This window comes from Chiloscyllium punctatum, chromosome 30 (assembly GCF_047496795.1).
Source record: "Chiloscyllium punctatum isolate Juve2018m chromosome 30, sChiPun1.3, whole genome shotgun sequence".
NCBI classification, from domain to species: Eukaryota; Metazoa; Chordata; class Chondrichthyes; order Orectolobiformes; family Hemiscylliidae; genus Chiloscyllium; species Chiloscyllium punctatum.
The window spans coordinates 28,502,087-28,524,834 of NC_092768.1; the positions used below are offsets into that span (position 1 = coordinate 28,502,087).

Genomic DNA, 22,748 nt, shown 5'->3' on the forward strand with positions numbered 1-22,748 from the left:
ATTACTGTTGTGCAGCAGGACCTCCCATAAAGCTTAAACAGAGTCAACGCATTTCAAAAAGTCCTCACTGTTGTCATGGAGGTACCAGTTATTATTTTAAGGGACAGTGAGGATTGTGGATGCTGGCGATCAGAGTCGAGAATGTGCTGTTGGAAAAGCACAGCATCCAAGGAGTGGGAGAATCAACGTTTCAGGCATAAGCCCTCCATCAGGAGTCCCAGAGTCATACAGATGTACAGCATGGAAACAGATCCTTCGGTCCAACCCGTCCTTGCCGACCAGATATCCCAACCCAATCTAGTCCCACCTGCCAGCACCCGGCCCATATCCCTCCAAACCCTTCCTATTCAGATACTCATCCAAATGCTTTTTAAATGTTGCAATTGTACCAGCCTCCACCACTTCCTCTGCCAACTCATTTCATACACGTACCACCCTCTGCGTGAAAGCATTGCCCCAAAGGTCTCTTTCATATCTTTCCCCTCTCACCCTAAACCTATGCCCTCTAGTTCTGGACTCCCCAACCCCACATAAAAGACTTTGTCTACTTATCCAGTCCATGCCCCTAATGATTTTGTAAACCTCTATAAGGTCACCCCTCAGCCTCCGATGCTCCAGGGAAAACAGCCCCAGCCTATTCAGCCTCTCCCTTTAGCTCAAATCCTCCAACCCTGGCAACATCCTTGTAATCTTTTCTGAATCCTTTCAACTTTCACAACATCTTTTCATAGAAAGGAGACCAGAATTGCACGCAATATTCCAACAGTGCCTAACCAGCCGCAACATGACCTCCCAAAATCTATACTCAATACTCTGACCAATAAAGGAAAGCATACCAAATGCCTTCTTCACTCTCCAATCTACCTGCGACTCCACTTTCAAGGAGCTATGAACCTGTACTTTGTTCAGCAACACTCCCTAGGATCTTACCATTAAGTGGGCTAAGATTTGCTTTCCTAAAATGCAGCACCTCGCATTTATCTGAATTACACTCCATCTGCCACTTCTCAGCCCGTTAGCCCATCTGGTCAAGATCCTGTTGTAATCTGAGGTAACCTTCTTTGCTGTCCACTACACCTCCAATTTTGGTGTCATCTACAAACGTACTAACTATCCCTCTTCTGCTCAAATCCAAATCATTTATATAAATGAGGAAAAGCAGTGGACCCAGCACCAGTCCTTGTGGCACTCCAATGGTCACAGGTTTCCAGTCTGAAAAACAACCCTCCAACATCACCCTCTGTCTTCTACCTTCAAGCCAGTTCTGTATCCTAATGGCTAGTTCTCCCCGTATTCTGTAAGATCTAACCTTGCTAATCAGTCTCCCTTGGGGAACCTTATTGAACACCTTACTGAAGTCCAAATAGATTACATCTATTGCTCTGCCCTCATCAATCCTCTTTGATACTTCTTCAAAAACTCAATCAAGTTTGTGAGACATGATTTCCCACGCACAAAGCCATATTGACTATTCCTAATCAGTACTTTGCTTTCCAAATACATGTACATCCTATCCCTCAGGATTCCCTCCAACAACTTACCTGCCACTGACGTCAGGCTCACTGGTCTATCGTTCCCTGCCTTGTCCTTACCACCTTCCTTAAAAAGTGGCACCACGTTAGCCAACCTCCAGTCTTCTGGCACCTCACCTGTGAATATCAATGCTAGAAATATCTCAGCAAGAGGCCCAGCAATCACTTCTCTAGCTTCCCACAGAGTTTTAGGGTACACCTGATCAGGTCCCAAGGATTTATACACTTTTATACGTTTCAAGACATCCAGTACCTTCCTCCTCTGCAACATGGACATTCTTCAAGATGTCACCATCTATTTCCCAAAATTCAATATCCTTCATGTCCTTCTCCACCATAAACACTGATGCAAAAGACTCGATTAGTATCTCCCCCATCTCCTGCAGCTCAAAGACCACCTTGCAGATCTTTGGGGGGCCCTATTCCCTCCCCAGTTAGCCTTTTGCCCTCAATGTATTTGTAAAAACCCTTTGGATTCTCTTTAATTCTATTTGCCAAAGCTATCTCATGTCCCTTTTTTTGCCCTCCTGATTTCCCTCTTAAGTATACTCCTACTGCCTTTATACTCTTCTAAGGGTTCACTCGATCTATCCTGTCTAAATTTGACATATGCTTCCTTCTTTTTCTTAACCAAACCCTCAATTTCTTTAGTCATCCACCATTCCCTATACCTGCCAGCCTTTCCTTTCATCCGAACAGGAATACACTTTCTCTGGATTCTCGTTATCTTATTTCTGAAGGCTTCCCATTTTCCAGCTGTCCCTTTACCTGCAAACAGCTTTTGAAAGTTCTTGCATAATACCGTCAAAATTGGCCTTTCTCCAATTTAGAACTTCAACTTTTAGGTCTGGTCTATTCTTTTCCATCACTATTTTAAATCTAATAGAATTATGGTCACTGGCCCCAAAGTGCTCCCCCACTAACATCTCAGTCATCTACCCTGGCTTATTTCCCAAGAGGTTAAGTTTTGCACCTTCTCTGGCAGGTACATCCACATCCTGAATAAGAAAATTTTCTTGTACACACTTAAGAAATTTCTCTCCATCTAAACCCTTAACATAACGGCAGTCCCAGTCTATGTTTGGAAAGTTAAAATCCCCTACCATAACCACCCGATTATTCTTACAGATAGCTAAGATCTCCTTACAAGTTTGTTTCTCAATTTTCCACTGTCTATTAGGGGCTCAATAATACAATCGCTTTGAGGTGATCATCCCTTTCTTATTTCAGTTCCACCCAAGTAACTTCCCTGGATGTATTTCCGGGAATATCTCCTCCCTCAGTACAGCGGTTATTCTATCCCTTATCAAAAACGCCAATCCCCCTCCTCTCTTGCCTCCCTTTCTATTCTTCCTGTAGCATTTGTATCCGGGAACATTAAGCTGCCAGTCCTGCCCATCCCTGAGCCATGTTTCTGTAATTGCTATGATATCCCAGTCCCATGCTTCTAACCACACCCTGAGTTCATCTACCTTCCCTGTTAAGACACCTTGCATTGAAATAAATGCAGTTTTATTTATTTGTCCTACCTTGTCCCTGCTTTCCCTGACTGTTTGACTTACTTCTGTTCCCAACTGTACCAGTCTCAGATTGATCTCTTTCCACACTATCTCCCTGGGTCCCATCCCTCCAGTTTACTAGTTTAAATCCTCCCTAGCAGTTCTAGCAAATCTTCTTGTACAGATCACTTCTACCTCAAAAGAGATTCCAATGATCCAAAAATGTGAATCCTTCTCCCAGACACCAGCTCCTCGACATGCATTCATCTGCTCTATCCTCCTATTCCTACTCTCACTAGCTCATCCCTTCAGGTGTAATCCAGATATTACAACTTTCGAGGACCTCCTTTTTAAACTCCTGCCTAACTCTCTGTAATTTCCCTTCAGAATCTCAACCTTTTCCCTTCCTATGTCATTGGTTCCAATGTGTACAATGACCTCCAGCTGGCCCCTCTCCCCCTTGAGAACATTCTGCACCCTCTTTGAGAAATCCTTGATCAAGCAATTCACCATACTGATTTTTCGCTGCTGGCCACAGAAACGTCTGTTTGTACCTCGGACTAGAAAGTCCCCTAAACAATTGATCTCTTGGAACCCGATGTACCCCTTATTGCATTAGAGCCAGTCTCAGTACCAGAAACTTGGCTGTTCATGCTACGTTCCCCTGAGAATTCATCACCCCTCCATTTTCCAAAACAGCATACCTGTTTGAAATGGGGATAGCCACAGAAGACTCCTGCCCTAACTGCCTATCTCTCTTACCCTTCCTGGAGATAATCCCTCTTTGTGACTGTATCTGCGAATTGTCCCCCATTCCTATAGCTGCCATCCATCACATCCCCTTGCTCTTTTAAATTCCTCATTGCCTCGAATTGTCTCCCCAACCAATCCATTCAATCTGATAGGATTCGCAACCAACAGCATTTATTGCAGTTGTAATCTTCAGGAATCCGTAAACTCTCCCTAAACTTCCACATTCAACAAGAACAGCATATCACTGTACTAAAGGCCATTTTTGCTCCTCCACAATCTGCAGACCCAGAAAATAGCACCGTCTTATTCTTCTACAAAACACTGCTCCAGTTAAATTTAATAGCTTATATTTTAAGTTTAATCAAGAGACATATCTCAATAAAACATATAATCTCGAAAGAACTCCCTCTACTCACTACTGCAGACTTACTGGTAAGGCCACGCTTAAATATTTACTTCTGTTTCTGTGCTGTGACCTCTCCCGAACAGGTTCCTCCAAGGAATTTCACTGTTTGTTAATTATACCAGACACACTCTGACGGCCAGTGATACATGAATTCAAACAGCAAAGGCAGTAACTGTGCAGGTTCACTGCTGTGTCAGTTCCTTTCTCTCTCTCTCTCTCTCTCCTGCACTAATGCTGATGAAGGCTTATGTCCAAAATATTGATTCCCTTGCTCCTCGGATGCTGCCTGGCCTGCTGTGCTTTTTCAGTGACACACTCTTGACTGGTACAATTTTACCAAGCGTCTGATCTGCCTTTATCGCTCCTTCATTGCTTCGAGGGAGCTCAGATGAATAAAAGAGGTAGTGTTTCAGATCAGCCCGGATTTAACTGAATGGCAGAACAAGCTTGAAGGCCTGCAGATTAATTTTAACCTTTCTTCATAGTACAAGATTCCATCCGACATTCAGAATTAGACAAATCACGTGCCAAAGCACACGTGAAAGGATGCAAAATTGTGAAAAAGGTATACTCTTAAAGTTGGACCAACATTGAATGGTCTTTTCAGGGCAAACAAATCATTTGACATCAATGACAACCTCTAGCTAGACGGTGCTGTAATTTTAGTGATGAATTGAGACTTATAACAAAGGATATTTCAGGACAGGTGACTAAATATTTTATCAGAGGTAGATCTTAAGGATATCTAAAAGGAAGAGAGGTGGAGAGGGGAGGGGAGGAGGGAAGGAATTGCAGAGCTCAGGACCCAGAAGGCATAAATGTCATGAATAGAAAAGGTTTGGAGGATTATGGACTAGTTTAGTTTGGGATTATGATTGATATGGACTGGTTGAACAGAAGGGTGTGTTTCTATGCTGCATGACTCTCTCCCAAAGCATGGGGTGACAAAAATGGTGGAAGCCCGAACAGTCCGAATTGGAGCAGCACAGAGATCATAAAGAATTGTTAAATGTTAGAGGTCCACAGAGCGATTTTAACCCAACGATGAGAGTTTTAAAACAGGGGCGTTACCAAAGTGTGAGACAGTGTGGTTCAGCAAGTACGAGACGGTGTGGTTCAGCAAGTGCAATTACTGAGTGGTAAACTGGACTTAGAACAAGTCAAGAAACAAGCAATTCGGAGGGGTTTTTTTGGTAAATTTTGAATGCCACAATTTTCAGGTTTGCAAATTGAACCATAAACGTAGCAGTAAAATATGGGCTCACTGACCACTATCTCAACTACACTGAAAATAACTGGGGAGAACGTAAGGAGAAAACCTCCACATGAATAGCTATTTCCGTGTTCAACAAAAGGTGACAACATTTTCATTTGAAAGAAGATTGTTTCGAAAGGTCATGTTTTAACACAAGATGTTCTCTTTGAGTTCAGTTTCAGTGCTCACTCCCACATGTAGACTTATGTTCGGGGAGGTGACAGCCTAGTGGTGTTATCACCAGACTTAATCCAGAGACCTAGGTAACGTTCTGGGGACCCGGGTTCAAATCCCGCCAGGGCAGACAGTGGAATTAAGAATCTAAAGATGACAATTAAACCATTGCTGATTGTCAGCAAAAACCTATCTGGTTCACTAATGCCCTTGTCTGGCCTACATATGACTCCAGATTATCAGTGATATTGTTGACTCTTAACTCCCCTCTGGGCAATTAGGGATGGACATAACCAGCAATGCCCTCGTGCCATGAATTAATAGAAAAACACTGCAATCAAAGTGCTCCGTTTCTGCGCACAAGTTTGAAAAACCTCTCACGTTGATGTGGGAGTGGGGTACTTCACTAAGAATCAGCCTGTGTCAGCCCTGGCTCACATTAGCAGCATGTTCTTCTCCGAGTCAGATGGTCGTGGGGATCAAGACAACCCAATGCAGCAATTTCAGCACAATAGCCAGGCTGAAACTCCCAGTGCTGCACCATTAATGCTGCTGACTTCAGAGGGGATGTTAAACTGCTGCTTCTGCCCTCTCTGATGGATGGAAAACAGGTCCATGACAAAACTTTGATGCCTCAGTTAACATTTAGCTCTAATCAACATTCCTGAGCAATGAATAATCTGGTCATTGTCACATTGTCGTTTGTGAGACATTTATGTGCAAATTGGATGTTGGTCTTTGTACATTACAGCAGTGAGAACATTTTAAATGCACTCCATTGTCTATAAAGCATTTTGGGATATTGAAATGTTGCAAAATAGATCTTTAAGATGTTTATTCAATCTGCCCAATTTTGCTGCCCCTTCCCCCAAAGCCTTTAAAATGGCTCCCCTCCTAGTCTACTGACACCTGGAGAATACCAAACTATACTCATCATCAAACAGTTAATCAACTATTAATCTGTACTCTGCTACCTCTAAACTGTGCTTAAACTCACAATTAGCAGCTCTTGATGCCCTCAGGCTGACCTTTTCCCATTCCTTTGTTTGTCCAACTGTTTTTTTTCTCTCTCCCATTTACTCCTTCCCATCTCCCCACCTCATCTTCAACAAATATACCAACCTTTTCTGAGCTAGAATCAGTTCTGAAAAGGGTCATTGGACCTGAAACAGTAACTCTGCATTCTCTCCACAGATGCTTACAAACCTTGTTGAGTTTTCCCAACAATTTCTGTTTAAATTTACCTATTTCCATCACTATAATCTCCTCTGCCCGTAAAACAACTCCAACCATTCTGTTTCTTTGATACAACCTCATTAGCCCCAAGTAGTGTCATATTAGTGTTGTACCTTCAACTACCTCAATGGAGAATTTTCTCTCTTAATCCCTGCAAGCCTCTCTTGGTTAACCTTCCTTGAAACCAATCCCCTTAACTAAGTTTTTGCCACCCTGCTTGGCACACTTTCCAGCAGTATGGATTTTTTTCAATGTTAAAGGCACTACATCAATGTATGTATGTTGTTGTTGTGTGTGTACAATCAATGTTGAGTCTAGAAGACTTCAAAATATCTAACTAAAGGCTGAAGTGCTATTCTGCACTCAGTCCAGACTTCAATAATTTGAGACCATAGTCTCTAACCTGAATGTTTCCCTTTCTTTGCATATTTTGGATTAATTCCTTATTTTTGGCTTCCAGCTCTCAACAGATATTTCTTTCTTTTCTTGTCTTAGCACCATTCCATTATTCCAAACTGGAGGACTAACAATTCTGACATTCTGGAGAGCACTTCACGGTAGATGGTGAAATTTTAATTTCACAAACACCCAGACCGAAATCTAGCCTGAGGGTGACTAGCATCTACTGTTGTGAAAACCCATCCGGTTCACTCATGGCCTTTTAGGCAAGGAAATCTCACCCGTTCTGTCCTAATGTGATTCCAGAACCACAGCACTGCGGCTGACACTTAACTGCCCTCTGGGCAATTAGCTTTGGGCAATACATTAGAGGAAAGCCTTCAACAGCCACATCCCATGAATTAATGGCAGAAGAACCATCACATCTCTGTTACTTTCCCATGAATTAATGACAGAAGAACCATCACATCTCTGTTACTTTCCCCTGTCCTAACGAAAGGATACAAACCTGAAACACTAAGCCTGCTTTCTCTCTCCAAACTAACCTAACTGCTGAGTATTTCCAGTATTTTGTGTTTCTGAGTTTACCTTGCATTGACTTCAGGAACCCTTGGCTTATTATTCTTGGTATACAGAACAACGTCCTTCCCTTACCACTTTTTTTTCTATTTGCATTAAGAAAGTGAAACACCTTCTATCAAATAATCTCACAGTGATCAAAGATGTATTAATGCCGAGGGGAGCTAACACGTCTTGGGAAAGGGGGGGAAAAAAAGGCACAGTCTCAACCCCTCTCCAGCCTCTAGGCGCATGCGCAGCCACGGGAGAAGCAGGTGGGTATCGGTACGCATGCGCATCCCCGGCGGCTCCGTCCACCATCTCCTGACTACGCGTGCGCACCAAAGGAGCACCTCTCCGGAAAGTGGGCGGGCGTTTGCGGGGGTGGCGACAGTGCGTCACCAATGCATATGCGTTGGAACGAGTGGTTGCCCGTCCCGATTGCGCCTGCGCAGCACGGGGCGGTGGGGTGGTTGGGTTTAATGAAAGGGAGGGGGAGCTTAGCTCCCGGCATGGCGCATGTGCAATGGTGGGCCTTTTGACGTCTCCCGCCGCTGGAAACGCGGGCGGCGAGAAATAAAACCCCGGCAAGGGCTGCCCGCTCAGATGCCTTCAGTCACCAAGGCAACGAGTGTTCAGCGGGGTTGAAGGACGGATTGGGTGGAGGGGAATTAACCTCCTTCCGACCCGAAAAGACCGTTTGAATAATAGTCCTCACGGTGGGGTGGGAGGGGGGGGGATTCCTCCGCCTGTAAAGTCCAGAGGAACGTAGGGGGAAGGAGTTTCCTCCGAGATGAGAAAACCGGCGCTGGGGAGGCAGCCTCCACTCTCAGGGTCTTGAGGAGGACGAGCGGAGGGGGGTTGAATGGAGTCGGTGAAACCCGAGTGAAGACAGACGGGGAGAGACAAGGGATCGGCGACTTGTGCCCCGTTTATCCAATCGAATTATAGATATATATATACACATACACTCCAGGTGTAGGTCCCGCTGAGGTAGGTTGAGGAGACGGCGGGAGGGATACGGCCGGTTTAAAAAGTTCTCCGCGCGATGGGTCGGTAGCGCGGCGGGCGGGGGTGGGGGGAGGGGGAAGGTGCTGGGATTGAGGATATTCGTCCCTTTCCCTCCCCGCAGCGGCTTTGAATGGAAGAGGGTGGCGTACAACCAGAGCTTGAGGAGCGACACTTTATTTCCCCTCACCAACCCCCCCCCCCCCCCCCCTCCATTCCCCGGGGAATGGAATTCTCTCTCCTTCCTTCCCCCACTCACCTCCGCGCTCCCCGTGAGGAGCGGGGATGGTACAGCCCTCCCCCCGGATGGAATGGAACCCCAACCGCTCCCACTCCGTTTGGGGGGGGGGGCGGTGAATGGAACGTTGCCTGGGATCTCGCGCCCTGCTGCCGCCGCCGGAGTGAGGGGGGAGGGGGGGTGAATCCCCTTCCTCCTCCTCCTCCTCCTCCTCCTCGTCGATCTCCATCTCCTGCAAAACCAACTGGTCTGTTTTATCGAGCGTTTGCTTTTTTTTTGTTTTTGCACTCGCTTCATCTTTCTATCCCGCAGCCTCCCTCGGTTTTTCTCCCCACCCCCCTCCCATCCCCCTCCAATTTTTTTTTTGCATAACTTTTTGTTTTCGAATTTTGCAATATTAGCTTCGGCTCCTTGGTCCAACATTATCTCCCACTGTTCGGTACTGTTCGTTTTGTGGTGAGGGGGTGGGGGGGGGAGGTGAGATGGTGTTGCGAAAGACAAGGTTCAATATGTTGTGGCCTGTTGCGCCGATCGCGTGGAGGGGGAGGTCTACAGTGCAAGAAAAAAGAAGGCCCCATCAGCCCATCGCGTCCGCGTTGGTGAAAGACAGCTCTTGATTTCTCACGTTAAGTGCTTGACCTGATGAAAGTGTGTCATTCAGAAACCTGAGAGATTTCGATTGAAGTATTTTGGAAGATGTTAAGGGCTGATTTTCACTACCCTTCCTTTCATATAACGTGCAGCAGTGGAAATGCTGCTTTCGTTGCCAACTGTCAGAATTTTACACATAGCATATAACTTCCCCATTCTTTTTGTTAATTCATCCACTGCGGGAATTTGCTTCTCTGTATCTATCCCATCGAACACTTTTTATATAGTTTCTTAACATATAGGGGTAGAAAGGTTGCCACAAACGACCCCTTCATCTCTGAACCAGTGTAACACAAGACTGTTACAAGGAAGTTTACAGGATTGGAGGGTTTGAGCTATAGGGAGAGGTTGACTAGGCTGGGGCTATTTTCCTTGGAGCATCAGAGGCTGTGGGGTGACCTTAGGAGTTTATAAAATCACGAGGAGCATGGATAGGGTGAATAGTCAAGGACTTTTCCCCAGCATAAGGAGTCCAAAGTACAAGGCATAGTTTAAGGTGAGAGGGGAAAGGTTTAAAAGGAACCTGTTGTAATTGTACCAGCCTCAACCACTTCCTCTGGCAGCTCATTCCATGAGGGATATTGGCCAAATGCTGGCAAATAGACTCTTATTATTTTAGGCTATCTAGTCGTCAAGACGGAGTAACACCAAAGGGTCTGTTTACAATCTGTATGAGTCTATGACCTGTCAGTGCATCTTATTTCCTCTCCTTCTCTCGTTGCCCCCCCCCCCCCCCCCCCCCCCCCGAAAGCTGGGAAAATAGTATTAATGGCTAAGGGCAGAATTTCAGGATATAGAACAACTCAGGAGAAAGTGAGGACTGCAGATGTTGGAGATCAGAGTTGAGAGTGTGTTGCTGGGAAAGCTGAGGAGTAGGAGAATCGATGTTTCGGGCGTAAGCCCTTCATCAGGAATGAGGCTTCTGGGCTGGGGCTGAGAGACAATTGGGAGGGGGTGAGGTTGGGAGGAAGATAGCTGAGAAAGCGATTGGTGGGTGAGGATGATCGGTCCGGAGGGTGGTGCCATGTTGGAGGCTTGGGACTGGGATAATGTGGGAGGAGGGGAAGTGGGGAAGCTGTTGAAATCCACATTTATTCCGTGTGGTTGCAAGGTCCCAAGGCAGAGTATGAGGTGTTCTTCCTCCAGGTGGCAACTGTTTGGTGGTGGTGGAGGCCCAGAGATGTTCTCTGAAACGGTCCGTAAGAAGGTGTCCTGTCTCCCCAATGTAGAGGAGACCACACTGGGTGCAACAGATGCAGTAGCTCACAATGTGGTCTCCCTTACATCAGAGAGACCGAACATCTCTGGGACACCCGCACTGCCCCATGGCTGAACACTTCAAATCCCCCTCCCACTCCGTCAAGGACATACAGGTCCTGGGCTGCCTCCACCACCAACCCATTACAACCCAACGCCTGGAGGAAGAACGCCTCATATTCCTCTTCGGAACCCTGCAACTACACAGGATAAAGGCGAGTTTCAACTACTTCCTCATTTCCCCTCCCCCACATTATCCCAGTCCCAAGCCTCCAACTTGGCACTACCCTTCAGATCTGTCCATCATTTCCATCTCTGACCTATCTCCTTTTCCCTCATCAATCATCCACCATCAACCCCCCACCCGGTACCGTTTATCTTTCAGCCCACAAGCCTCGTTCCTGATGAAGGGCTTATGCCCAAAACATCAATTCTCTTGCTCCTGCGATGCTGCCTGACCTCCTGTGCTTTCCCAACAACACACTTGACTATAGAACCACACAGATCTGTAGTGCTGAAGCTGGATCTTTGAAAGTGATGTTCAGTTAATTCCATCGTGTCCACTTTATTTTTTCTGTTTTGTGATTTTAAACAATGCCATTGCTTGAAATTACTACAGAATTAGATCTATAATATGATTTTTTTTTTATTGCATTCAGGATTTGGTACAAATTCCTGATTGCAACAAATGGTGGCTTACTCAGTTCTATCTTTTGATCGCTTCATTCTCTTCATGCTAGCACTAAACTACAATGCAGTCAGTATCATAGTATAGACTTTTAGATAATATGAAGCCAAGAAGGTATATTTACATTAATGTCATTCTCTGTCAGCAATTTTGTTACTATGGTTGCATGACCCATTGAAGCCCTCCAATCAATCTCTTTATTACTGTGCAATGAGCCAGCAGTATGCCCCAGAGCATTAAGAAATGAACGATGATTCTATTCTTTCAACCTCACCTTGGCAAAGCATCCCAGTTCACAGCAGGAAGCTACTTTAACTCTTTGTGTACTGATTCTACACAAAATGAGATAAATGGATAGTTTAAACTTGCATAACAACACCATATTTTCCACGTAGCTCTGATGTCATTATAGATTCACAGAATCCCTGCAGTGTATAAGCAGGTTATTCGGCCCATCCAAAGAGCATCCCACCAGATCCACCCTATCCCTGTAACCCAATGTTTCCCATGGCTAATCCACCTAACATACACATCTCTGGACACTCGAGCCCATTTTTGCATGGCCAATCCACCTAACGTAGACGTCTTTGGATTGAGGGGAGGAAACCAGAGCACCTGAAGGAAAGCCACGCTATCAGTGAATTATATTGTTTCTGGTTGTTTTGTTTTCTTTATTAAATCCTCCCTATATATGGGAAGTTGCTCTGTTCCTCTGCCTCCTGATGTGCCATCTGAATGATATTGTATTTATTTACGTTGAGTTAATCACCGCAAGCGTAAACTCAGTTGGGAAGAAGCGGGTACGGTTGTGGATAAGGTTTGCGTGTCTTTGACTAAGGCAGTACAGGGCTAGTGCTTAGGAGTTTGAAGAGATCTTGGCACTCCCAATCACCAGAGCAGGGTTTGACCAGCGTGACCAGATTGTCAAATTTTGAAGTTAAGACTCTCATGTCCTTCCTTTCTCCTCCCCCTTCCCCTGTTTTAGAGAAGGACAGCTACATTTAACACCACAGAATGGCGGAAAACGATGTTGACAATGAGCTCTTGGACTATGAGGATGACGAGGTCGAGAACCAGGCAGCGGGTGATGCGTCAGAGGTGCCGCTCAAGAAGGACGTGAAGGGCTCGTACGTGTCTATACACAGTTCTGGGTTCCGAGATTTCCTGCTGAAACCAGAGTTACTGCGTGCCATTGTCGACTGCGGCTTTGAGCACCCCTCTGAAGGTACAAGTCTCTAAGGCCTATTTTTTCAATTTTGTCGAATTATAATGAAGCCCCCTCCCCTCAAGCAGGCAGTGATCAGCAAAACAGTGACTCACCCAAAGTCCTATCAGCTGTCAGCGCCATCCAGATTCCTGAAGTGCACAAATCTCTTGTAGAACCCTCAACTCCTGTAGCTTGTGCAGAAAGCTTCAATATTTTCTTTGATCTTCTCTCTTGCTCTCTCCTGAGCCACTCAGGTCACACAACATGACAATGGAATGCCTGCAACCCTGGGTTTAAACATAAAATCAAAGTAAGGCATCTGATGATGCAGACAACCCTTCAGTAGAGTCAGAGATGTACAGCACGGAAGCAGACCCTTCAGTCCAACCTGTCCATGTCAACCAGATATCCAACCTAATCTAGTCCCATTTGCCAGCACTTGGCTCATATCCCTCTTAAACCCTTCCATTTCATGTACCCATCCAGATGTCTTTTAAATGTACTGGCCTCCACCACTTCCTCTGGCAGCTCATCAACTGCAGCATTTAAAAGGCATCTGGAGGGATATGGACTGGGTGCTGGTAGGTGGGACTAAATTGGGTTGGGATATCTGGTAGGCATGGACAAGTTAAACCGAAGGGTCTGTTTCCATGCTGTACATCTCTATGACTCTATTACTCCTGGAGTGGCTCTGATGTGAGCCACACGACCCACTATGCTGCGAGTTCGGTCTCTTGGACTGGAGGTAATTCATCAGGCATTATGATCTGAGAGCATTCCATGTTGGAGGGATATTTTGTGGGTGAGGAGAAACGATGAAGGTGACAGTTGACTCTGATTAGGTTCTTGTCTCTTCAATCCAGTCCACTTATCTTGCAGATCGACATCAAGAAAGGCAACAAAAGCTAACTTCACCCTACTCTGTAACAGCATTACTGCTACCTAGTGTTTCTCCTCCCTCTTGGGGCATTAAAATCATAGAATCTTTCAGTACAGGAGGATGCCATGCATCATTTTGTGCTGCTTCTTTGAAACAGTTGTCTAAACCAGCCCTACACTGCAATCCTTTTCCCTCCAACTCTTCAAATTCAAGTGCAAGGGCAGATGCTTTTTAAAAATGATGATACAATGTGGTTTCACCACCTTTTCAGGTGATACATTCCCGAGGAATGCTGAAGAATTTTCTGCTCGCCACCGGGTGGCAACCCCACCCCCCACCTCGCCCAACCCTGTTCTTTTGTGATTATTTGAAATCTGTAACCCAACTGGTTAATGGACCATCGCTGCCATATCGAACCCGCTTCAGTCAGTTTCTGCCTGTGAATCTGATTCACTAGTCAGGAAGACAGTGACTGGTCTGCTTGTAGTCTCAATTCTACTTTCCCACCTCCAAAAGACTTCACTCCCTTGTCTATCAAAAATCTCTTTAACTGAGCATTGATAAAATTGAAAGGATCAGCCTCCACTACCTTCTGAGGAAGACAATCTGTACTCTTTTTGTTTCAAGTAAAAGACCAAACAAAAATCTTCATCTTTGTGAGCATTTCCACTGGTCCCTTAATGTAATGAGACAGGTCAAGTAGTTAAGGTCAGCAAGGCGGCCTTTGTGTGGAGCCGCAGAAAATGGAGGAGATACTAAATGAGTATTTTGCATCAGAACTTACTGTGGGAAAGGATATGGAAGATATAGACTATAGGGAATTAGATGGTGACATCTTGCAAAATGTCCATATTACAGAGGAGGAAGTGCTGGATATCTTGAAACGGTTAAAGGTGGATAAATCCCCAGGACCTGATCAGGTGTACCCTAGACCTCTGTGGGAAGCTAGAGAAGTGATTACTGGGCCTCTTGCTGAGATATTTGTATCATCGATAGTCACAGGTGAGGTGCCCAAAGACTGGAGGTTGGCTAATGTGGTGCCACTGTTTAAGAAGGGTGGTAAGCACAAGCCAGGGAACTTTAGACCAGTGAGCCTGATGTCAGTGGTGGGCAAGTTGTTGGAGGGAATCCTGAGGGACAGGTTGTACATGTATTTGGAAAGGCAAGGACTGATTAGCGATAGTATGGTTTTGTACGTGGGAAATCATGACTCTCAAACTTGATTTGAGTTTTTTGAGGAAGTAACAAAGAGGATTGATGACAGCAGAGCAATAGATGTGATCTATGTGGACTTCAGTAAGGCGTTCGACAAGGTTCCCCATGGGAGACTGATTAGCAAGGTTAGATCTCACAGGATACAGGGAGAGCTAGCCATTTGGATACAGAACTGGCTTAAAGGTAGAAGACAGAGGGTGGTGGTGGAGGGTTGTTTTTCAGACTGGAGGCCTGTGACCAGTGGAGTGTCACAAGGATCGGTGCTGGGTCCTCTACGTTTTGTCACTTACATAAATGATTTGGATGTGAGCATGAGAGGTACAGTTAGTAAGTTTGCAGATGACACCAAAATTGGAGGTGCAGTGGACAGCGAAGGCGGTTACCTCGGATTACAACAGGATCTTGATCAGGTGGGCCAATGGGCTGAGAAGTGGCAGATGGAGTTTAATTCAGATAACTGCAAGGTGCTGCATTTTGGGAAAGCAAATCTTAGCAGGACTTATGCACTTAATGGTAAGGTCCTAGGGAGTGTTGCTGAACAAAGAGACCTTGGAGTGCAGGTTCATAGCTCCTTGAAAGTGGAGTCACAGGTAGATAGGATAGTGAAGAAGGTGTTTGGTATACTTTCCTTTATTGGTCAGAGCATTGAGTACAGGAGTTGGGAGGTCATGTTGCGGCTGTGCAGGACATTGGTTAGGCTAATGTTGGAATATTGCGTGCAGGTCTGGTCTCCTTCCTATCGGAAAGATGTTGTGAAGCTTGAAAGGGTTCAGAAAAGATTTACAAAGATGTTGCCAGAATCGGAGGATTTGAGCTGTAGGGAGAGGCTAAACAGGCTGGTGCTGTTTTCCTTGGGGTGTCAGAGGCTGAGGGGGTGACCTTATAGAGGTTTATAAAATCATGATGGGCATGGATAGGGTAAATAGGCATAGTCTTTTCCCTGGGTGTATGAGTCCAGAACTAGAGGGCATGGGTTTAAGGGTGGAGGGGAAAGATATAAAAGAAACCTATGGGGCAACGTTTTCAAGCAAAGGGTGGTGAGTGTATGGAATAAGCTGCCAGAGGAAGTGGTGGAGGCTGGTACAATTGCAACATTCAAGAGGCATTTGGATGGGTATATGGGTTTGGGCCTGGTGCTGGCAGGTGGGACTAGATTGGGTTGGGATATCTGGTCGGCATGGATGGGTTGGACCGAAGGGTCGGTTTCTGTGTTATACATTTATGACTCTAAGAAAGCATATGGGATACTTGCCTTTATTAATTGAGAGCAGGGAAGTGATGCTGGAACTGTATAAAATATTGTTAGCTAGAATATTATGTGCTGTTCTAGGATCCACCGTATCGACGAGATGTGAATACGCTGGAAAGGCTGCATAGGGAATTTACCAGCATGTTGCCTGGGCTGGAGAGCTCCAGTTATGAAGATAGACTGGGGTCATTTTCCTTGGAGTAGAGGAGACTGGGGTGTGGCCATGAATGAAATGTATAGCATTGAGGAGCATAGAGAGGGTAGGCAGGAAAGAACGCTTCCCTTTGAGTGGCATCCATGACCGGTCACATAGGTTTAAGGTAATTGGCAGCTGGTTCAGAGAAGATGTGAGGTAAATTTGTTTCACCCAGTGGGTAACAGGAATCTGGAATACTCTGTCTGTAAGAGTGGTAGAGGTAGAACCCTTCGTAACCCTGAAAGAGTACGTATGTATACACCTTCGATGCTGAGGCATGCAAGGCTTTGGGCCAAGAAAATGGGATTAGAATAGTTAGGTTGTTTTTCACCTGTACAGACTCGATAGGCCGTTTTCTGTTCTCTTGGCCCATGTCTATAAGGAAGACTTTTTGTTTTAAACCCCCCCCCTTTTTTCCCAGTTTTAGTCTCACTAGCAAGAAGCTGTACCCATCCAGTCAATTCCCTTCAAGAGCTTGTATGTTTCAGTAAGAACATCTCTCTTCTAAGCTCAATTGATCTCTGTCCAACCTATTCATGTTTTATTCAGAAGCTGTAGCCCTTGCATCCCAGGAATGAGTCAAGTGGACCTTTTTCTGAACTACTTCTAAAGCAATTGTGATTTTTTTTTCAAATCCTGTTAGGAGTGCAAAACTGAACACTCACCTGATGCAAATTTAAGCTGAATTTGTTGAATTGTGACATTTGGGCGCTAGTTTCAGGAATGATGATGAAAATGTCATATGTTTTAAAAGCAAAACATCTGGCTCCCATGTGCCCTGTTGAAAGGAGATCTGAAGTCTGTATTTGACTGGCCCACATGTGAGACCAGACCCACAAATTACACTTGTCGTTTAGGGTGGCCTAAGCAAGCCACGAAGTTGTACCAAACCACTACGAAAAAACTGCATCGTCTTCTGAAGGGTGCTTGGAAATGGTTACTAAATGTTGCACTTGCTCATGACACATCTGAGAAAAGGATTTTTAAAAAATTAAATTCAGGACTGCTGACTGACTTGCTGTGAGAATTTTCTAACATCTCTTCAGCTTTCCAGCATTCTTCGCAGTCAAGACTTGCTGATTGTGGGTGGTTTTGACTGACACCTTTTCTATTTATATTAATTGTTGCTTCTGCTCCCTTGCAGTACAACATGAGTGCATTCCCCAAGCAATTCTCGGCATGGATGTCTTGTGTCAGGCCAAGTCTGGCATGGGAAAAACGGCAGTGTTTGTCTTGGCTACTCTTCAACAACTGGAACCTGTCACTGGACAAGTGAGTTCTGTTTTGTATTATGGACTAGGTCAGGCCACTCAAAACATTCTTAAGTGGACGGCACGGTGGCACAGTGGTTAGTACTGCTGCCTCACAGCACCAGAGACCCAGGTTCAATTCCCACCTCAGGCAACTGTCTCTGTGGGGTTTGCAGAATTTCCCTGTGTCTGCACCCTCTCTTTTCCTACACCCTCCCCCCCACCCACAGTCCAAAAATGTGCAGGCTAGGTGAATTGGCCATGCTAAATTACCCGTAATGTTAGGTGAAGGGGTAAATGTAGGGGAATGGGTCTGGGTGGGTTGCTCTTCGGAGGGTCGGTGTGAACTTGTTGGGCCGAATGGCCTGTTTCCACACTGTAAGTAATCTAATCTTAAGTAGGCAGCCCAGACCATAACTTTGCAACTTTTTCCAGTAAGTGTATAGTGAAAATTAACCAGAGTAAGCTAGCTAGGTTGACTACCACGTTTTAAAACAGATAAATTTCTGAATAAAATTACACGATGCAACATAAAGAACAGAATAAAGAACCTCTACAGTACTCAGTCTATCCAAACTAGACTTAATTATGCTGTTCTGAATATACACAACAGTCCCAATAAGCAAACCCCCTTTTTTTTAATAAAAAGCAAAACATGGAAGAAACGCTTACAGGTTGAAGATAGAAGGGCAGGAAGATAGAGAGCCTGTTTCCACACAGCTGAACTCCTAACTGGTTCTGGACTGAACTGCTCAACTAGAGAGCTGACCTTTTCATTATACAGATTACTTCTAAAACACTACCACTTTGGCCAGAAGTCTCATCTGTTTACATATAACCAAAAAGACCTCTTAATACCCTTTAATCTGTGTACCCAACCAGTCTAATCGGCACCAAGAGCAGTTTATTACCCCTCTGAAAAGATCCAAGGACATAGCTGTCCCTTTTTTCAAGGATACTTTTAGAAAAAAGAAACCAGCTTTGTGACATTTGCTAATGATTGGCTGTGAGTGGGGTAGGTGATCTTTGCTTTTGTTTTGTATATTCTTAATGTGTAAGCAGTAAATGCGATTTAAAAACAGGAAACATTTGTCACAGACCAGAGGGAGAAATGAATTGAATTATTTCATTGTTCTCTTCTGTCCACAAGTAGAGGTGATTTCTTACTTCTTTACCCATTTTAAAGTAGACTGTGTTGTGCTTTCCCCTTCTTCATGCAGTCCAAGTTATAAATCACATAACAAATGCTTTAAGCTTTATTTATGCATTCAAACCTGAGAACAGATTGTCATGATGCATACGTGTGTATGCCTATAAACACAGGTGTGTACACAAATTAAATTAGGTCCTTTTCCTAATTTAGTCTACAAGTCAAAAGAAAGAAAATTTAAAAAAAAACTTTTTAACAGCCAGAAAGTCAGTGTCAAATGAAGCGCTCTTTCCGCTTTTGAGTTAAGGGGCTGCAGTTGGCAAAAGTTGCAGAATTCCTTTGGAGTTGATAAGGGCAGTCAGTTGAAATTGGTGTCCACTATTGCAATGGCCGCAAGATTTTCTTCTGGATCTCCGTTTCGAGAGAGATTTAGCCTGGAGGAGCAAATTACTGCAGATGCTGGAATCTATACTGAAAACAAAAATTGCTGGGAGGTGTTCTGCAGAGCAGTTTTGAAGTCTCTTGTTTGATTTCTAAAATCTGGAGTCTGCCACATTTAGCCTTTGGATTCTGGCTTTGATGTTTGAAAAACACATGAGTATGCAAGGAGTGGAGGGATATGAACCAAAGGCAGGCAGAGGGAGTAGTTTAATTTGGGGCGTCCTGTTCCGCCCTGTGTGGGTATATGAATGGGAAGGGTTTAGAGGGGTATGGGCCAAATGCTGGCATATGGGATTAGATTAATGTAGGATACGTGATCGACACGGACACTTTGGACCAAAGAGTCTGTTTCCGTGCTGTGTATCTCTATGATGCTATTTCCCCTGAGCCTATGTAACTGTTCTGTGCTTTCTGTAGCTCTGACTAGTTTGCAAGATGCCTTGTAGAGATAGGAGTGTGGTTGGCCTACCATTGTACACTCTTCAGTGCTGGGATGCCTCCATTGTGTGCTCTAATTGTACAAAGTCAGATGGTTCTGTGCCAGGGATGTTAATTGTTTGTTTGCTTTTAGATTTCAGTCCTGGTGATGTGCCACACTCGAGAACTGGCATTCCAAATCAGCAAGGAATACGAACGGTTCTCCAAGTACATGCCAAGCGTGAAGGTAAGAGTGGGCTGCCAAGTGTGTCGCTTTCTTTATTCCTGTGGTTTCATATTTTGTTTTGATTTCCCCCTCCTTGCCCTGGGGCATCCATTCTTCTTTGAGATGTGTATTTTTTTTGTTTCTGTTTTTGTTTCGGGGTGGTTGGGGCGGGGGGTCGGTGGGGGGGAGGCGATGACCTAATGCTATTATCGTTGGGCTGCTAATCCAGAAACTCAGCTCATGTTCTGGTGACCATGGGTTTGAATTCCACCATGGCAGATAGTGGAATTTGAACTGTTTTTTTTAAGAAAAGCTCTGGAATCTGCTGATGATCATTAGGCTGTTGCTGAATTTCAGGGAAAACCCATCTGGCTCACTAATATCCTCCAGGGAAGGAAATCTGCCATCCTCATCTGGTCTGACCTATGTGTGACTCCAGACCCACAGAACGTGGGTGACTTTCAACTGCCCACTGAAATAGCCTAGCAATTCATTTGGTTCAAGGGCAATAAATGCTGGCCAACCGCGATACCTTTGTGGAACAAGTAAATAAAACAGCTGTGGTGTGTAAATCTCTTTGGCAAGGCCAGCGTCTACAGCATTGTGCTAGTGTCACTCAGACTAATGATCCAGAGGTGGAGACTAATGCTCTGGGGACGAGATAGGTGGAATGAATCCTTAGAAAAGTATAAAGGCAGGAGGAGTACATTTAAGAGGGAAGTCAGGAGGGCAAGCATGAGGTAGCTTTGGCAAATAGAGCAAGGAGAATCCAAAGAGTTTTTACAAATACGTTTAGGGCAAAAGAGTAACTAGGGAGAGAATAGGGCCCCTCAAAGATCAACAGAGGTTTATAAAATCTTTTGGGTCATGGATAGGATAAATAGACAAAGTCTCTTCCCTGGGGGTGGGGGAGTCCAGAGCTAGATGGCATAGGTTTAGGGTGAGAGTGGAAAAATATAAAAGGGACCTCAGGGGCACCTTTTTCATGCAGAGGGTGGTACATGTATGCAATGAGCTGCCAGAGGAAGTGGTGGAAGTTGGTACAATTGCAACATTTAAAAGGCATCTGGATGGGTATATGAATAGCAAGGGTTTGGAGGGATATGGGCCGTGTGCTGGCAGGAGGGACTAATTTAGGTTGGGATATCTGGTCAGCATGGATGAGTTGGACCGAAGGAGACGTTTTCGTGCTGTACATCTCTATAACTCTCAGACACGGTTCAAATCCCACCACAGGAGCTGTTAAAATTTCATTTCAGTCGCTGCATATGAAATGAATTTGTGGAGTGGTAACCGTCAATTATTTGAAAGACCTGTATGGTTTATTAAGTCCTTTTGAGGAGAAAATCTGCTGTCCTTACATATTCTGGCCTGCATGTGACTCCAAATCTATAAGAAGATAGCCCCTGAAGCGGCCTACCCGACCACTCCATTCTAGGGCAAGTAGGAATGGAAGACAATTGCTGACCTTGACAACGATGTCTGCATCCCTCAAATCCGAACCCGGCAGCTGAGGCAGCATCCACGGAGATTTGCGATGTCAGTACAATGTGTTGATGACATGACCTGGTGAAGAGAAGGTCTTCGACCTGCGGAGTTTTTTTTCCTGACATGTTTTGTTCTAATTTCAGTCTCAAATAATTTGCGATCCAAGCCAGGAGCAAACCCTCTAACAATCCCCTTTAAACCTCATTCCCCGGAAGCAGGGGACGGTTTCAGGTGCCCGAGCCGGAGGATGTGACTTAGTTGTGTCTCTTTGGCTGCCCTAGGTTGCGGTGTTTTTTGGTGGGCTCTCCATTAAGAAGGACGAGGAGTTGTTGAAGAAGAACTGCCCGCACATTGTGGTGGGCACCCCTGGCAGGATCCTGGCACTGGCTCGCAACAAGTCTCTGAACCTCAAACACATCAAGCACTTCATCCTGGACGAGTGTGACAAGATGCTCGAGCAGCTCGGTAAGTGATGAGTTTTATACGTATACGATGAGAAATAAGTTTGCTCAATGGCTAAGCAAATATCCTTTTTATCTGAAATTCCGTCGGTCCTGAGGTTTTCAGATAGAGGATTCCCAAGCCGTAGTGCTGCACAAGCGTACCGGTCTCTTGCCAATGTCAGTAGCTTGCAGAGTAAAGGCGATCACTGGTGAAGACTGAAGATAATGGGTAGGGAATTTACAAAGTAACTCCTAACCTTCCTATCACTTCCTTTCAGACATGCGTCGAGACGTCCAGGAGATCTTTCGCATGACCCCTCATGAGAAACAGGTCATGATGTTCAGTGCCACCTTAAGCAAGGAGATCCGCCCCGTTTGTCGCAAGTTCATGCAAGATGTAATTATCCTTCTAGCTTCTTTTTGGCGTTAAGGGCCTCCATGTAAAGCTGGCCACACCTCAGTGCCATCAAAACCTAAGTTTCTATCCCTCCCCATTTTCCCACCCCCCCCCCCCCCCCCCCCCACCTGAAACCCAAGTCAAGAATGTAAATTTACAAAGAGATGTGCAGTAGCTCTTTAACACAATTAGTTTGAGTCAGGTTAAAAGTTGGTGAAACCTTTTTCAACCTCCCCTTGGCACCAGCTTAGCTGCAGTGAGGGTCAGAGAGGACAGAGATGTGCGGAAGACTTGGCGGGAAGACTATCTCAGGCGAACACTTGGGTTCCACAGTGTGGTGTGGGCAGAAATAGCTTCTCCTCCCACCCGCCGCAAGGCAGCTGTGGCAGTCGGATCATGACTGGCCGACGAGTGGACAACATAGTGAGAAACCAGCAATCACTTGCCACAGGCATGTAGACAGAGATCATATTATCCACTGACATTGGCACCACCCATCTCCTCTTGTCCCATGCAAGCAACAAAGTGCAGCCTC

General features: G+C 45.2%; 2 protein-coding genes across 5 annotated transcripts in view; one reads left to right on the forward strand and one right to left on the reverse strand.

Moving 5' to 3' along the window:
- The window catches only part of LOC140455354 (polypeptide N-acetylgalactosaminyltransferase 3-like), a 37,411-nt gene extending 28,252 nt beyond the window's left edge, over window positions 1–9,159 (reverse strand). For 2 of the 3 annotated variants that reach the window (XR_011952823.1, XM_072550142.1), the window contains exon 1: window positions 9,080–9,159. The gene's annotated coding sequence lies outside the window, so the exon portion shown is untranslated. Of the gene's footprint in view, window positions 1–7,842; window positions 8,189–9,079 lie in introns of those variants that run through there. The other variant, XM_072550143.1, reaches the window with a different exon arrangement.
- ddx39b (DEAD (Asp-Glu-Ala-Asp) box polypeptide 39B) overlaps window positions 8,550–22,748 on the forward strand; it is a 34,673-nt gene continuing 20,474 nt past the window's right edge. The window contains exons 1-6 of one of the 2 annotated variants that reach the window (XM_072550144.1): window positions 8,550–8,805; window positions 12,640–12,879; window positions 17,546–17,673; window positions 19,814–19,906; window positions 21,655–21,838; window positions 22,095–22,213. In XM_072550144.1, the coding sequence (XP_072406245.1) occupies window positions 12,669–12,879; window positions 17,546–17,673; window positions 19,814–19,906; window positions 21,655–21,838; window positions 22,095–22,213 (735 nt within the window). In that variant the 5' untranslated portion in view covers window positions 8,550–8,805; window positions 12,640–12,668. Of the gene's footprint in view, window positions 8,806–9,209; window positions 9,306–12,639; window positions 12,880–17,545; window positions 17,674–19,813; window positions 19,907–21,654; window positions 21,839–22,094; window positions 22,214–22,748 lie in introns of those variants that run through there. The other variant, XM_072550145.1, reaches the window with a different exon arrangement.